Consider the following 15,609-nt stretch of genomic DNA (forward strand, 5'->3'; position numbering starts at 1 on the left):
CCCCAACGCGTTCTATTACAGGTTTCCCATGCCCTTTCTTTAAAGATGTTCAAAGTTGGGAACTCAGAAAAATACCCTTGATGACCACCTCTGTCTTTGCAGAGTGGGTCCAAAGACTTGCACAGTCAGGAGCTCTGAGAGTGCGGGGGGGTTATGGGGGTTCAGGGGTGCGCTACCTTCCCGGGGCTTGAGCAATGGCTGCTGGGTCGGGAGCAGGCGTGGTTCTCCTTCCAGCGGTGGATCGGGCTGGCCTACTTTCCCGGTGCTTGAGCGATGGCGGCTGGGTCCTGCTGTGCAGAAGGTTTTTAATGAGAAGAGATCCCACAAGTTGTTTGTGCTACTTCACGTGCACCTGAGGTTTTGTTTTTAAAATCTTTTCCTACACCAATGTCTTCAAGAGTTCTACCTAACCTCTCTTCCAGCTGGACTAGTGTTTCTGTTTTAATATTTAGATCTTTAATCCATTCTGATTTTAGTTTAGTGCATGATGAGAGATATAGGTCCAGTTTTAATCTTTGGCAAGTTGAAACCCAGTTTTTCCAGCACCATTTATTAAAGAGGCTATCTTTCCTCTACTGAGGATGTTTGGCTCCTTTGTTGAAGATGAAGTGTCTGAGTGTGTCTGGATTGGTTTCTTCATCTTTTAATCTGTTCCACTGGTCTTCAGGTCTGTTTCTTTGCTAGTACCATGATTTTATCACAGTAGCTTTGTAGTACAGTTTCAAGTAGGGGATTGTGTGATACCACCTACCTCATCTTTATTGACTAGAATTGTTTTTTGTTATTCTAGGCCTCTTCTTGTTCCAAAGGGATTTTTGGAATGTTTTTTCAAGGTCTGTGAAGTGTGCTGCTGGGATTTCAATTGGGATTGCACTGAATCTACATAGCAGTTTTGGAATTATGGCCTTTCGCTATGCTGATTCTTCCTACCCAGGAGCAAGGGATGTCTTTCCATTCTGATATCCTTATAGCAGTTTTGGAATTATGGCCTTTCGCTATGCTGATTCTTCCTACCCAGGAGCAAGGGATGTCTTTCCATTTTCTGATATCCTCTTCAATCTCTCTTTTCAGATTGCTATAGTTTTCAGGGTAGAGGTCTTTGATTTCTTTTGTTAGGTTGATTCCTACGTATTTCATTTTGGATGTTGTTGTGAAAGAACAGATTTCTGCTTAGCCCATTATAATTTCACTCTTTTCATTCCTAATTGCATGGATTTGGGCCTTTTCTCTCCTTTTTTTGATAAGGTTGGCTAAGGGTTTGTCAATTTTATTTATTTCAAAGAACCAACTCTTGACTTCATTGAGTTTTTCTTTTTTGGTCCCAGGGATTGAACTCGGGTCCTTGCACTTGCAAGGCAGGTGCTGGAACCACTGAGCTGAATCCCTGGCCCCCGCTTCATTGATTTTTTTGTATCATTCTCTTAGTCTCCATTTCATTGATTTTTGCTCTGGTCTTTGTAATTTCCTCCTTTGTATGAGCTTTGAGTTTGTCCTCCTCTTCTTTTTCTAGAAGCTCGAGGTTTACCATAAGGTTGTATAATTTAGTTGGCTCTGTTTCCTAGTGTGAGTATTCACTGCTATGAATTTCCCTGATAAGACTGCTTTCATTGTGTCCCATATATGCCAGTATGTTGTATTGTCATTGTCATTTAATTGTAGGAACTGTCTGATTTCTTCTTTAATTTTCTGTGATGGATTGGTTATTCAGAAGTGTATTGTTCAATTTCCCATGTGTTTATGAAATTCTTGTGGTTTATTTTGCTATTGATCTCCAAATTCATCACACTATAGTCTGATAATATTCATAGGATCACTTCAGTTCCTTTGCATTTACTTCAACATGTTCTATGAGTGAGTATGTGGTCTGTTTTGGAGAACAGCCTATGTGCAGCTGAAAAGAATGTATACTCTGATTTTGTGGGGTGGAACACTCTGTAAACATCTGTTCAGTTCATTTTTTTGAGAGTTTGATTGAGTTCTAGTATTTCATTGTTTATTTTCTGTCTAGTTGATCTATCTATTTGTTACAGTGGGGTGTTGAGGTCCCCCACTACTGTTGTATGAGCGCTTATTTGATTTTTCATGTCCACTAGTATTTGTTTTATATAGTTGGGCACACTAGTGTTTGGTGCATATATATTTATGATTGTCATCTCTTCCTCTTGGACTGTTTTCTTTACAATGATGTAGTGTCCTTTATCTCAATCAGTGTTGATTTGAAATCGACTTGATCTGCAAAGAAGGTAGCTACTCCTGCTTTTTTTTGGGTTCCTGTTGCATGGAGTATTGTTTTTGAATCCTTTAACTTTTGTCTGTGAGTTTCTTTTTAAATTAAGTGTGTTTCTTGTATGCAGCATATTATTGGGTCTTGCTTCTTGACCCATTCTGCCAGTCTGTTTCTTTTGATTGGTAAATGGAGATGATTAACATTGATGGTTATGACTGATAGATATTGAGTTATCCTTGTCATGAGTTTTTCTTTTTGTTGGATTCTATCCCTTTGCATTTAATTTCTTGTCATGCTTGATAGATTCATTCTGCTGGCCTTCCTGGGGTTGTGATCCCCATTGTCTTTTCCTAGAGTATCACTTAAATATTTTTGGAGTGCTGGTTTGGTATTCATGATGTTCCTAAGGTTCTCTTTGATGTGAAAATATCTTATTTCTCCATCAATTTTGAAAGATAGTTTTGCAGGGTACATCAATCTGGGTTGGAGGCTATTTTCCCTTAGGGCTTGAAATACAGCACTACAAGCTCTTCTTGATGTGAGAGTTTGTGTTGAGAAGTCTGCTGTGATTTTGATAGGCTTACTTTGTATGTAATTTGGTTTTTTTTCTCGTAACTAGTTGTAGAATATTGTTTTTCTGTTTTATTAGAATTTTGTTTTTTGTTTTTTTTAGAATTTGGGGTTTCTGGAATCTTAAGTGTTATATACCTATGTGTAGATTTAAAAAAAAATCATGGCTAGTTGTAGTCCTATAAGCCTTACTTATCTCTATTTCAAGTTCTTTCCCCCTATTTGGGAAGTTTTCTGCCATTACTTTTTGTTGTTGTTGGTTTTTTTTTTTTTTTTTTGAGGCAGGGTCTCACTATGTAGTTGAGACTGACCTGGAACTCACTGTGTAGTCCAGTCTCAAACTTACAGCGATCCTTCTGCCTCAGCCTCCTGAGTGATGGGATTACAGGCGCCATGCCTGGCTCTGCCATTATTTCTGTAAACAGTTTTTTTTTTAATGTCATCTGTGCTCTCTCCTGTTTCTTCATTGACTTTGATCAGTCTTATGTTATTCTTCTTTGCATCATCTAGTAGCTGCTGGATTGATTTCTCATGATCTGTTGCTATTTTTAAGAAATTTTTCTTTTCCTGTTCCTTAATTGCAATCCTGTCTTTTATAACTGAAATCTTGTTCTTGCATTGGCTCATTCTGCTGAATGAACTTTTTTTTTTTGTACATGAATATTCAGAGTATCTTTATTTTCTTTTTTTTTTCCTTTTTATTGAGGTTATTGGTACAATCTAGGTATATAATACAATTACATTCATCATTGGGATTCTGTACCTTTACATAATAGGTCTTGATTCTCATTTTTCCCCTTGTCTCTGCCCTCCCTTCACCCCCTCCTCCCCTCCCCATTTACAAACACTTTATTTCCATTTTTTCAGTTTCTCATATTTTTTTCCTCTCCCTTATTACCTTTCCCCCACCCTTCCCACTTTCCCTACACCTTTAGCCCTATTGGTCTAGAAATGTTAATTTATTTTTATTTTTATTTTTTCCATGTGTACAGGGGTAACACATTGTACTAAATATGTAAGGTTATATCTATGTGGGTTTCATTTCAGAAACTAATAAAGTATTCTCTAAATAATGAAAAAAGAATATGATAAGACTGTAAGAGTGAGAAGCAATTTAAATATGTTCAGGGACCATTTTCATCTCCAGAGTTAAGGATTATTTTGATGTTACATCATTGCCTTTTCTCTTTTACTTTCCTTTTTAGTTTTATTTTAGGATTCCCTATTTTTAATGTTCATCCAGAGATTTCTTTAACTGAAATACCGAATAGTTTCTTTGTTGTGAAAAACTATAATAGTACACAGGATCCTAATGAGACAATTAATAATGTGAAATAGGAAGTAAAGGGCTAAAGGTGAATGAGCTTTTGATGGAGTTTTTAATCTCCTGGAAATCTGTTTGCATCTGTTTTATGGATTCCATTTGTTTCCTATGTTGGGATTCCATCATGTGCCTCAGCTACTCTATTTTATTTATCTGTGTCCACTCTAGATTTGTTAATCATGTCTTGCACTATGTGCACATTCTTTGCTCTTATCTGAGAAATTATTTCTGATTTCATTTTTTCCACATTGTCTTGTTGCCAGTTAAGGTTGTCCAGGACATTGAGTATCAGTTTTCACTATCTCATTTTCCTTTGGGGTTACCTTAGGTGATCTGGATGTTAGATTTTGGGACTCGTTTATATGTCTTCTCAATTCTACAGATGCAGCCTGCTGTGCTTTTGTTGAGGCAACTTTTTGCAACCCAGTGGTCTTCAATTCTCAGCAAGCCACCGGTGGCCTTTCCTCTGCTGCTCATCAGGTGGCCTTCTGGATCCCTCAGGTCACCTGTTGTCTGGATGGGCTTCTGAGGCCTGTGAACACTTGAGATCTAGGTGTGCCTCTTACTGGGCCTCTGTGTACCTGCTCTCTGGGAGGGCCTTTGAATGGGGGCTGTGCACCCCAGTTCCTGTTGTCTGAGCGGGCTTCTGGCTATGGTCTCCATGCACTTATTAATTGTATTGGGCAAGCCTCTGGCTGTTGCTTGTGCATCTGTGCAGCTCTTTTCCAGGCAGGCCCTTGGCTGTGGCTGGTGCTATGGGGTGGTCCTCTGGCTGAAGCTTGTGCACCTGTGGCGTTCTTTTGTGGGTGAATCTTTGGGTGGGCAGGTGTGACTGAGCCTCTAGGGTCAGGGGGGATCTGCCTGCAGCTGCACTTCTCTGGACCACACCGCTGCTCCCTGGGTTCTACATGCACTCCTCCATGTTGATTTTCATCGTAGTTATACAGTTTACTCCCACCAACAATGAAGAAGTGCTCCCACATCCTTTCCAGCATTTTTTGTTGTTTGATTTATTGAAGATAGCCATTCTTTCTGGAATGAAGGTGGAATGATAGTGTTGTTTTAATTTGTGCTTCCCAAATGGCCAGTGACGTTGAACATTTTTTTCATATATATATTTTTGCTGTTTGTACTTCTTCACCTGGGAAGTTCCTATTAATTTAAGATACCTATTTTTAAAAATTGTGTCTTTAAATTTAAGGATATAATTTTTTTAATCCATTATATATTCTAGATATTAGTTCTTTGTCTGAAAAGTGGCTGGCATTTTTTTTTCCCATTCTATAGGTTGTCTCTTCATTCTTTTGGTGGTTTGCTGTGCAAAAGCTTTTAGATTAAAAATATTATCTCATTTGTTGATTGTTGATATTACTTCTTCTGCAACTGGGGATCTGTTCAGAAAGTCTTTGCCTATAACTGTGTCTACCTATTTTTTCTTCCAGCATATTTTTTTCTTTTAATATTTAGATATTTGCTCCACTTTTATTTTAATTCAGGACATGGTGAGAGGAATGGTCCTAGGTTCAATCTTTGGTCTGTAGGCAGACAGTTTTCCCAGTGCTATTTGTTAAGGAGGCTATCTTTCCTCTACAGAAAATATTTGGCCCCTTTGTCAAAGAAAGTAGTTGAGTGTGCCTGGACTTTTTTCTACCTTTTCAGTTCAGTTCCATTGATTCAAAAGTCCCTTCCTTCCTTTCTTTCTTTCTTTCTTTCTTTCTTTCTTTCTTTCTTTCTTTCTTTCTTTCTTTCTTTCTTTCTTTCTTTCTTTCTTTCTTTCTTTCTTTCTTTCTTTCCTTCTTTCCTTCTCTTTTTTGCCCATACCATGCTGTTCTTATCACTGTAGCTTTGTAGTATAACTTGAAGTCTGAGATTATAATACCCCGTGCCCTTGCCTTTGTTGCCCAGAATTTCTTTTGCTATTCCAGGTATCTTCTGGCTCCATATGAATTTTAGAATTGCTTTCTCTAGTTCTGTGAAGAATGCTACTGCTATTTTGATTGGTGTTGCATTACCTCTGTATAATAGTGCTGAAAGTGTGGCCATTTTCACTGTATTGGTTCTGCCTATCCACAACAGGGGATATCTTTCCATATTCGACATCCTCTTTGATCTCCTCTTTCAAGATACTGTAGTTTTTATTGGAAAGATTTTTCTCTTCCTTGGTTAGGTTAATTCCTAATTATTTCATTTTCTTTTTTTTTTTTTTGCGTTTTAAAAATAATTTATTACATTTTTCTTCATGTTATTGTGAAAGATATTGTTTCCCCAATTCCTCTATCAGTGAGTTTGTTATTGGTGTATGGGAACACTATTGATTTTTGAGTATTAACCTGTAGTGCTATGCTACTACTGAAGGTTTTTTTTTGGTATCAGGGATCGAACGCAGGGCCTTGTGCTTGCGAGGCAGATGGCGGAACCACTGAGTTAAATCCCTGGCCCTGAATTTGGTCATTAATTACAGGAGTGTTTTGGTTTTGGTTTGTAGTTTTGGGAAATCATTCTTTTTGGAATTGGAATTCTAGATGTACAGGATCATATCATCTACAAATAATGATAATTTAATTTTTCCTTTCCAATCTATATGCCTTTTTTTCCTCATGTCTAATTGCTCTGGCTAATATTTCCAAAAATATATTGAATAAGAGTGGTGATAGTGGACATCTTTGTCTTGTTCCTCATTTTAAAGGGAGAGTGTTCAGCTTCTCTCCATTTAATATGATGTTGGCTGTAGGTTTGCCATAGATGGCTTTTGTCAGATTGAGACAAATACAGTCTATTCCAATTTTCTTCAGTGTTTTTAACATGAATGAATGTTGATTTTTTTTTTTTTATAATGCGGATTGATCTCTTGTGAGGCAGGCAGTGACACCACTGACCTAAATCCCTGGCCATGGATGTTGGATTTTATCAAATTCTTTTTCTATGTTTATTGAGGTGATCATTTGGTTTTTGTCCTTGCTTATGTTTAGTGGTATATTAGATTTTTCAAACCATCCCTGCATCCTGGGGTGAATCTTAGTGGGTCATGATGTGTGATCTCTTTTGATGATTCACTGAATTCTGTTTGCCAGTAGTTTATTGATGACTTTTGCAGTTATGCTTATTACAGATTGGCTTATAGTTTTTTTTTAGGGTTGGGTTCTTTCCTGATTTTGGAATAAGGTAATGCTTGCTTCCAGGAATGACTTTGGAATGACTGCTTCCCCTTCCATCTCTTTAAAGATTTTGAGGAGTTCTAGTGTTAGCTAAACTTTTTGGTAGAATTTGGCAGTGAATCTGTCAGGACCTAGGGCTTTCTTAGTTGGTAGCTTTTTTATTGCTTTCTCAATTTCATTGACTAATATTGGATTATTCAATGTGTTTGTATCTTCTTGGTTCAGACTTGATAGTTCACGTGTATCTAGGAATCTATTCATCTCTGCCAAATTTTTCATTTTTTAGAGTACAGGTTCTCTAAATAGCTGCTAATGATCATGAATTTCTGTAGAATCTATTGTGATTTCACCTTTTTCATTTCTAATTTAATGGATTTGGGTGTTTTCTTTCCTTATTTTTGAAAAATTGGCTCATAGTTTGTCTATCATTCTTTGAAAGAACCAACTAATCCATTGATTCTTTGTATTTTTTAGTCTTAATTTCCACTCTGATCCTTATAATTTCCTTTTTTGTATTAGCTTTCAGTTTGGATTGTTCATGTTTTGCTAGAACCTTATGGTGCATCATTACATTATTTATTTGTATCTAGTAAGTCCATATATTTGAAGGTTTGTTTCAATTCTGATATTTCCTTGTTGATTTTTTATGTCTAGTTGATCTATGCATTTGTGACAGTGATATTTTATCTGATTTTTCATGTCCATTAGTATTGTTTTGTGAAGTTGCATGCTGCTATTTGATGTATATATGTTTATAATTATTGAGTCTTCCTGTTAAGTTTTTCCCTTAACATATATGTACTTTGTCTCTTCTGCTCAGTTTTATCTTGAAATCCACTTTGTCTGAAATTAGGATAGCTGCTCATCCTTTGTTCCAGGTTCTTATTGCATGGAATATTTTTTTCCATCCTTTGAGTTTTAATCCGTGAATTTTTTTGAATTAAATGTGTTTCTTGTATACTGCATATCACTGGGTTTGTTTCTTGATCCATTCTGCCAATCTGTGTGTTTTGATTGGGGATGCTGAGATCATTCACACTGAGAGTTATTAGTGAGTGGTATTGACTTAGTCTTGTTATTGCATTTTTTTTCTGTTGCTGATTTCCTTATTTTTTTTTTTTTTTACTTTTATTTAGCTACTCATCCCATCAGATGTATTCATTCTTTTTTACTTATAGGCATTGTGCGCTTCATTGTCTCTTTCTAGGATATCCTTGAGAATTTTTTGTAATGTTGGTTTTGTGGTCATGAATTTCTTGAAGGGAAATACCTTTTTTCTCTATTAAGTTTAAAAGAAAGTTTTGCAGGATACATAAGTTGCAGGTGGAAGTTTCTTTTAGGGCTTGAAGCACTTCACTCAAAACCCTCTTGGCCTTTAAGATTTGTGTTAAGAAATCTATTGTAATTTCTGAATGGCTTGCCTTTATATGTGATTTGTTGCCCTTCTCTAACAGCTTTTAACATTTTGTCCCCATCGTGAACTTCTAGTACTTTGAGTAGAGTCTGACATGGAGAGGTTTTCTTATGATTATGGCTATTTGGTGTTCTAAATGCCTCACTTATCTGTATGCTTCTTTTTCTTCCCCTATATTTGGGAATTTTTCTGCATTATTTCTGTGAACAGGTTTGTTAATGTCATTTGCATTGTCTTTTCCATTAAGGTCACAGAAAATTGTTCCTTGAAACTATCTCCCTTTGCTCAGTTCTGTGCAACTCTCTGATTACTGATCAGCCTTCTAAGACATTCACATACCCAGTGTAGTAGAATGAAAGATTTCTGATCATCAGAGAAGAACATATCCGTAGTATGTTTTAGTGCATTTCCAAAGGAGTGAGTATATGCAGTTTGCGGGTGTGTTTTATTTAGGTCAGCCTCTTTGAGCTGACCTAGGATACTGACAGTGCTGAAGCTGTTCTCCAAATAGCAGTCAGTTTACAAAGCCAACATCACCTTCTGAGACCTTTCAGAAAAGTATTATATGTGGACAGCTCAATCTTATTAAATCATCCCCTTCTTCCTTATTCTACTCTCCAGTGATCATTCTTTTTAGAATTACTTGGAATTCTAGATGTTTTCTAGTGGTGTTATAAATCTAATAAATGCAACATTCAAACCTACCTTAAAAAAATAAAGTAAAAAAGTTAGTCACTTTTGCTACATAATAAAACCTGACAAAGTAGAAGCATTTGTGTTCTGACATTGTTCCCTCTTTGTCTTTTTGTTTGACAACACTCTTCCAATTATTTTCCTTAGTCAGTGAACCATACCAACTTTAGCCCAGGCATCCATGCCAGAAACCAGGCATATCCTCTTTTCTTCCCTCTTCTTTGTCAGCCTTGCCTAGCTGGTCACCAAAGTCCTCATCATTTTTAGCTTGAACTGTCCTCATAGTAACCAACCTGCTTTTGTTTGTTTGTTTCTTGTTTTGGTACTGGAGATCAAACTCGGGACCTCGTGCTTTCAAGGCAGGTGGCAGTACCACTGAGCTAAATCCATGGCCATTCTAATCTTTCAGTTTGTTCCTAAATAGTAATAGTTTTTAAAGTATCTTTTGTAAGCAGAACTCTAAAGTTGTTACTTTTTTACTTGAAATCAGTAGGTGACATTTTTGGTTTACAATGTAAAGTTCATAAAAGTCTCTTCATGACCTAGCAGTTCTTTCTTCCCCAGATTCTCTCCTCTTTCCCCTCAACATACATACTCTGGTGTTGTTGACCTGGCTTACCTGATGCTTCAGTCATCTGGAGGTTGGCATTTGTTGTGCATGTGCTCCTCGCATGCTTATCTTGACCTTTCAGCAGCATTGGACACCTTTGTACACAACCTCCATCTTGAAACACCTTTGCTTGACTTCAATGACATCATTCTTTTTGGACTCATCTCTTACTAGCTTGGTATTTCCCTCAGTGTTTTTTGCTGGACACTCCTCTTCTACTTAGCCTTTTCTTTTCTTTTTTTTTTTTTTCTCTGCCCCTGCTGAGCTGCTACCTGCATCCGGGACAGCACTTTCTGAGCTTTTTTTTTTTTTTTTTAACTTAGCCTTTTCATGTTGGGCTTTCTTGGGGTTTAATTTTATTTTGTTTTTCCTCCTAAATGTAAATTTAGCTCTTCTCTATATAGAAGTTATTTGCTTTGTTATAAGGATGTTTTATAGTTAGCAAGAGAGTTAGATAAATCAAATACAGTATTTTTTTTGTCATAGCTATTTGATCACCATAGTAAAGTATATTTATCTATAGTTTCAGCCAGTGAGAACCAGTATAATATGCTAAAAAGCACTAGTTTTCACCACAAAGGAAACTGGCATCCCTGGGTGCTCTCTTTATTTGAGGGAGTCATATCCTCCAGTGTTCTGCTTTCTTACTCTACCCTCATTTTGCAATTGTATATAATGATTAGATTTTAGCACCCCCAAAAAGGGTGATCCTCACAATTCATCAAATACATTAGACCCGTCTGCACAGTTTACTAAATTAGATTGAATGAGTTGGTAGAAATTAGGGCAAAATTTGATTCTTCATGTAGAAGGTAACTCTTCTATGGAATAAATTGGAATTAGTAGACAAACTGTTCATTATAGATGAGGTTCCTGCTGGGAATTATTCTCAATCACTAAGGCCAGAAGTATTTTCACAGGGAAGAATTAGTGAGTAACCAGATGTTGTCTTAAACTTTTCAGTGATGAAAGGTGTGCCAGGTGCTCATTGGACTCCTCCACCTGAATAGCTGGCTCTTCCGGCTGTTTCTTGACATTCCATTTACAATACTCAAGAGATATAATCATTGCTAGTCATAAAGGCAGGAGTCTGATTGGAATGCTATGTCAGTTTTAAAGAAGTGGTAAATGAAGACATGAAAACAACCTTGCCAGAAATGAATCAAAACTATCATAAAGAAGAAAATTTAACCTTTAACATAGTTAATTTTTCAAGTGAGATTAAAATAATATTATAATATGTTTTTACATTAATTGAATATAACCAAGATATTTTCATTTGCAGCTTGTCTCTAATCTGTGTGTAGAAAGAAGAAATTAGAATCTGTCCCTTTAATAAAACCTTGTTTACCTAGCCTCCTTCAGTGGGCGTGGCTTAGGAACCTGTAGAGTCAGGTATAACTTCCAATTCTTCACTCTGACCTGCAGCTTAGAGAGTGCAGATATTACAAACCAGGAAGTGACAAAAACCGTACTTTAAACTACACTAGAACCTGTCTTTTACAAGGAAAAACATCTTATAACAAAATTAGGAAATTGAAGCAGTGATTTTGCATAGTTGTCATTAAATATTTGAAGCTCTGCTGAGGATAAAGACTTTGCAGCATACTTAGAATACAAAGCTTTCTGGGCCAGAAATTGATCTGCTGACTTTTGAGCCTTATCTGATTACCACCTGGTTTATTTTTATTGCTGTTAAACTACTCTGTAGATTGAAGTGAGGAGACTCTACTTGGTGTGCGGGTAGGTGGTCAATTTTTGTTTAAAATTTGTGTTGGTTTTTTTAAGTTTACTTAGGTAGATTGGTTTTGCTTCTGATTACTGAAAATATTAAGAATATTAGGCTGGACATATTTCAGTGTTTGAATGTTCTGCATAGTTGCAAATAACCTTTTTATGGCAACTTCATAGGAAAAATCATTTTTAACAGATGAGCAAAACTACAATTTGATGAATTAAAAGAATTTTGTTTTGTCTCTGAACCTATTTATCTGTCAATCTATCTACCTATCTATTAATTAGTAGGTCAAAGAGTATATAAAATTATCCGGCTATTAACTTCATAATATTTGTTAAAAATTTCAAACATGTATTTATGTAGTCAAATAAAATTGCATTTTTGTTATTAGTATTTACCTATGACTTTCATTTCTTTCACTGTTAGTAAGCTGTATGAGTATTCATCATTGGTTTATTTGTTTGCTTTAGCCTGTCTTTAGAAATGTCTGTTATTTCAGAAAAGTTTTATGAAAGGTTAATCTTACACAAGTATATTGAAATATCTGCTTGCTTCTCTTTATAAAGCTAACCTTACTTTTATTCTAAAAATAGCTCAAACATAACATTTTCTACCATTAACAATCCTTTTTATTTTTCTTTTCTGGAAATTGTGCTTCAAAGATATTGCCACCAAATAAGTGGTTATTTAAATAGTAAAACATAGCTGTGTTTTAGACATACATTATTTTCAGTGAGAGTTGATCAGTCTGAGATATCCACTCTAGGTTAGTGTAATTCAGCTCAAAATAGAGAGACTTGCTATTTTAATTGGCCTGAATAGCTTTAGTGAAGGTAGCTATTTGGATATTTTTGATGTGAATTTTTATTCACTGCTCTTGTAGTATCGTAGTAATGCAGACATGGAAGGTTGGGAGTGAGCAGTCTAAGGTGTGGAGAGTTTTTTCTGAATGTCTTTGAGGTTCTAGGAAAGGTAATGATCGTCATCAGGTGTAACATGACAAACAAAGATATCATAGCTGGACAGAAAAGAAAAGGAGAGAGAAAAGGAAATGGTACTTATTGTAGGGAAAATTGTGGAGGAATTCATTAGCATGTATAAATTTTGGTCCCATTAAGTTTGTATTTATCTTAACAATTTCCCAGTTTTAAAGTTTTTGATCCCATTAGGCTGATAAACTTATTAACTGACTTAAAACCAAATACTGTTATGATTATGTATTTATTATATATTTTAATGTTAATTTCCCCTCCTCATCTTTTCTCACATCACCCCGCTTCATATCTTTCTTTCCCTCAGTTTAGCTAGAAAGCCTTCTCCAGTGTGCAGCCTTATTTGATCATCCTGATCCCCAGTGATATTTCCTTCTTTTGGACTTTCATATTATGTTAATTCTCCCAGCACTTTAGTACATAGTCACATCTTGTCATTTTAACTTGAGTGTTCCATATCTCTTCATTTGTATTAGAAATTGTCTGAGGGTCAAGAGCTTAATTTCTACATCATTTTTATACCCCTTATCGGGCAGTGCAGCCATACACATTCAGTAGGTACTCAGTAAGTAGCTGTAATATGAGTGAAGGAAATACTCTTGTTGACAACTGCTTCTAGTGTAATGCTGCTTCCCTCTGATTCGCTTAATCAGATACTCAATTGTAACGCTAAAAATCAGACTGTTGGTTATCTACTATTATTGTTTTTATTTTGCTGTGTAATGCATGAGTTTGTTATATTTGGTGATTTAAATACTGATTGATATACTACCTATAAAAAAGGACAAGCTGGACATTAAAAAAGAAATCAAAGAAAATATTTTAACACCTAACCTCTTACATTTTATATTTCAGGAAAATATAATTTAAAGTGTACTGGTATATAAAGTTGTAGAAGCTGTTCAAATATTCAAATATATTATGGATGAAAGTGATGGCTCTGAGATGATATTTAGGACTTTGATGATATTTAAGACTTTCATAGGAAGCTGGTTGAATTTCATATCAATAATTGCCAGAAATTATGAATAAATCATTTTATAAAAAGAAAATATTAAACATTTTGACTTCCTATTTATGATAGTTTTTATACTGGATCTTAGCCGAAAGGCTGAGAAGCGATTATGATAGTTTATGATTATGATTATGATAGTTTTTTATTACGTACTTTAAAATCATTGGGCCAGGGATTTAGCTCAGTGGTTCCACCACTTGCCTTGCAAGTGCAAAGTCCTGAGTTTGATCCTTGGTACCAAAAAAAACCCCAAAAACAAAAAACATCATTTGCTAGGTGTGGTAGTTCCACTCTTGGTGTCTCAGCTACTCTAGAAGTTGAAGAAGGAGAAGGCAATAAATTGAGACCCTATTTCAAAACATTTTATCTATTTCTTATATCAATTCTGTAAAGTGGGTTTTATAACTCATTCTTATAGATACAGAAAATGGCAGTATAGAAAGAACAAAAAACACACATTCAGTAGTTGTGTCATAGGTCCCTTTGATGTCAATGTTTGTGTTTTGAATTACTATTATATCCCCCTTCTCTTTTTTTGAGGTACTGGAGACTGGGCTATATTCTCAACCCTTATTTTAAATTTTATTTTGAAACAGGGTATGGCTAAGTTGCCCAGGCTGACTTTGAACTTATAAATCTCCCACCTCAGCCTCCAAGTATCTGGGATTATAGCTGTGTACCAATATATAAAAGGTGTCTTATCTTTTATATTTTTAAATACTCAGTGTGATGTTTCTGTTATTTTAGAGTCTGACCAGACAGGAATTCTGGCAACTGCTCCAGCAGAACTATGGCACTGAGCTAGGTTTAAATGCTGAAGAGATGGCAAACTTGTCACCATCAGTTGAAGATAATGTGCAGCCAAGGTACAGCAAATGTTTTGAAATGTCAAGACTTATTAATCATTGTACTGGAATTATTTTAGATTCTACTAATTCTGAATTTATATTAATTTTTCCTTGAGTATACTTTCCCTATGTTTTCTGTCATGGAATGAGGTGAAAGGTGGGAATAGGTAATAGTTTGCTGAATAGGTAAACAAACATTGGACATATAAGGGAATGTTAAGTATATATAGTTATTCACATAGGATCTACTTAATGCTTAGCCTTAGGAAGCCTTTTTATTAAGGATCTGGGGAAGTACATGGTGAAATCTTTGGGTTATGGATGACAGTAAAATATGTTAAAATCTGATTTGGTGCTATAAATTTGTAATCCCAGACCTCTAGGCAGGAGGATTGCAATTTTGATCCAAGCTTGAGCAACCTAGTATCTTGGAAAGACCTTGTCTAAAAAAAAAAAAAAAAAAGTTTGAGGATGTAGATCAGTGTGAAGGCCTGGGCACAGGAAAAAGTTAAATAGATGGTAGGTGTTTTGAGAGATACAATTGGTTGGCACTCTTAATGAAAAGAGCTTATAGTATTGTGGGAATGCAAGTGATTAAAATAATACAGGATAATAGCCATAAAAGAGTAATAAATAATGTGAAATTAAGAGTAGAGAAAAAGTATTTTTTTTCCTTTTTACTGAGGTTATTGGTACAATCTAGGTATACAAATACAGTTACATTCATCATTGGGATTCTGTAACTTTACATAATAGGTCTTGATTCTCATTTTTCCCCTTGTCCCTGCCCTCCCTTCACCCCCTCCTCCCTTCCCCATTTACAAACACTTTATTTCCATTTTTTCAGTTTCTCATACATTTTTCCTCTCCCTTATTACCTTTTCCCCACCCTTCCCACTTTCCTTACACCTTTAGCCCTTTACTTCCTATTTCACATTATTAATTGTCTCATTAGGATCCTGTGTACTATTATAGTTTTTCACACCAAAGAAACTATTCGGTATTTCAGTTAAAGGAATCTCT

At 35.6% G+C, this 15,609-nt stretch overlaps 1 protein-coding gene across 3 annotated transcripts in view; it reads left to right on the plus strand.

The window, feature by feature from the left end:
- Positions 1–15,609, plus strand: part of Gramd1c (GRAM domain containing 1C) — a 110,224-nt gene that overhangs the window by 52,687 nt on the left and 41,928 nt on the right. For all 3 annotated transcript variants that reach the window (XM_010630085.2, XM_010630087.1, XM_019208329.2), the window contains one exon: positions 14,486–14,604. In XM_010630085.2, the coding sequence (XP_010628387.1) occupies positions 14,486–14,604 (119 nt within the window). The remainder of the gene's footprint in view (positions 1–14,485; positions 14,605–15,609) is intronic.

Source organism: Fukomys damarensis, unplaced genomic scaffold (genome assembly GCF_012274545.1).
Source record: "Fukomys damarensis isolate Sample0158 unplaced genomic scaffold, DMR_v1.0_HiC HiC_scaffold_24, whole genome shotgun sequence".
NCBI classification, from domain to species: Eukaryota; Metazoa; Chordata; class Mammalia; order Rodentia; family Bathyergidae; genus Fukomys; species Fukomys damarensis.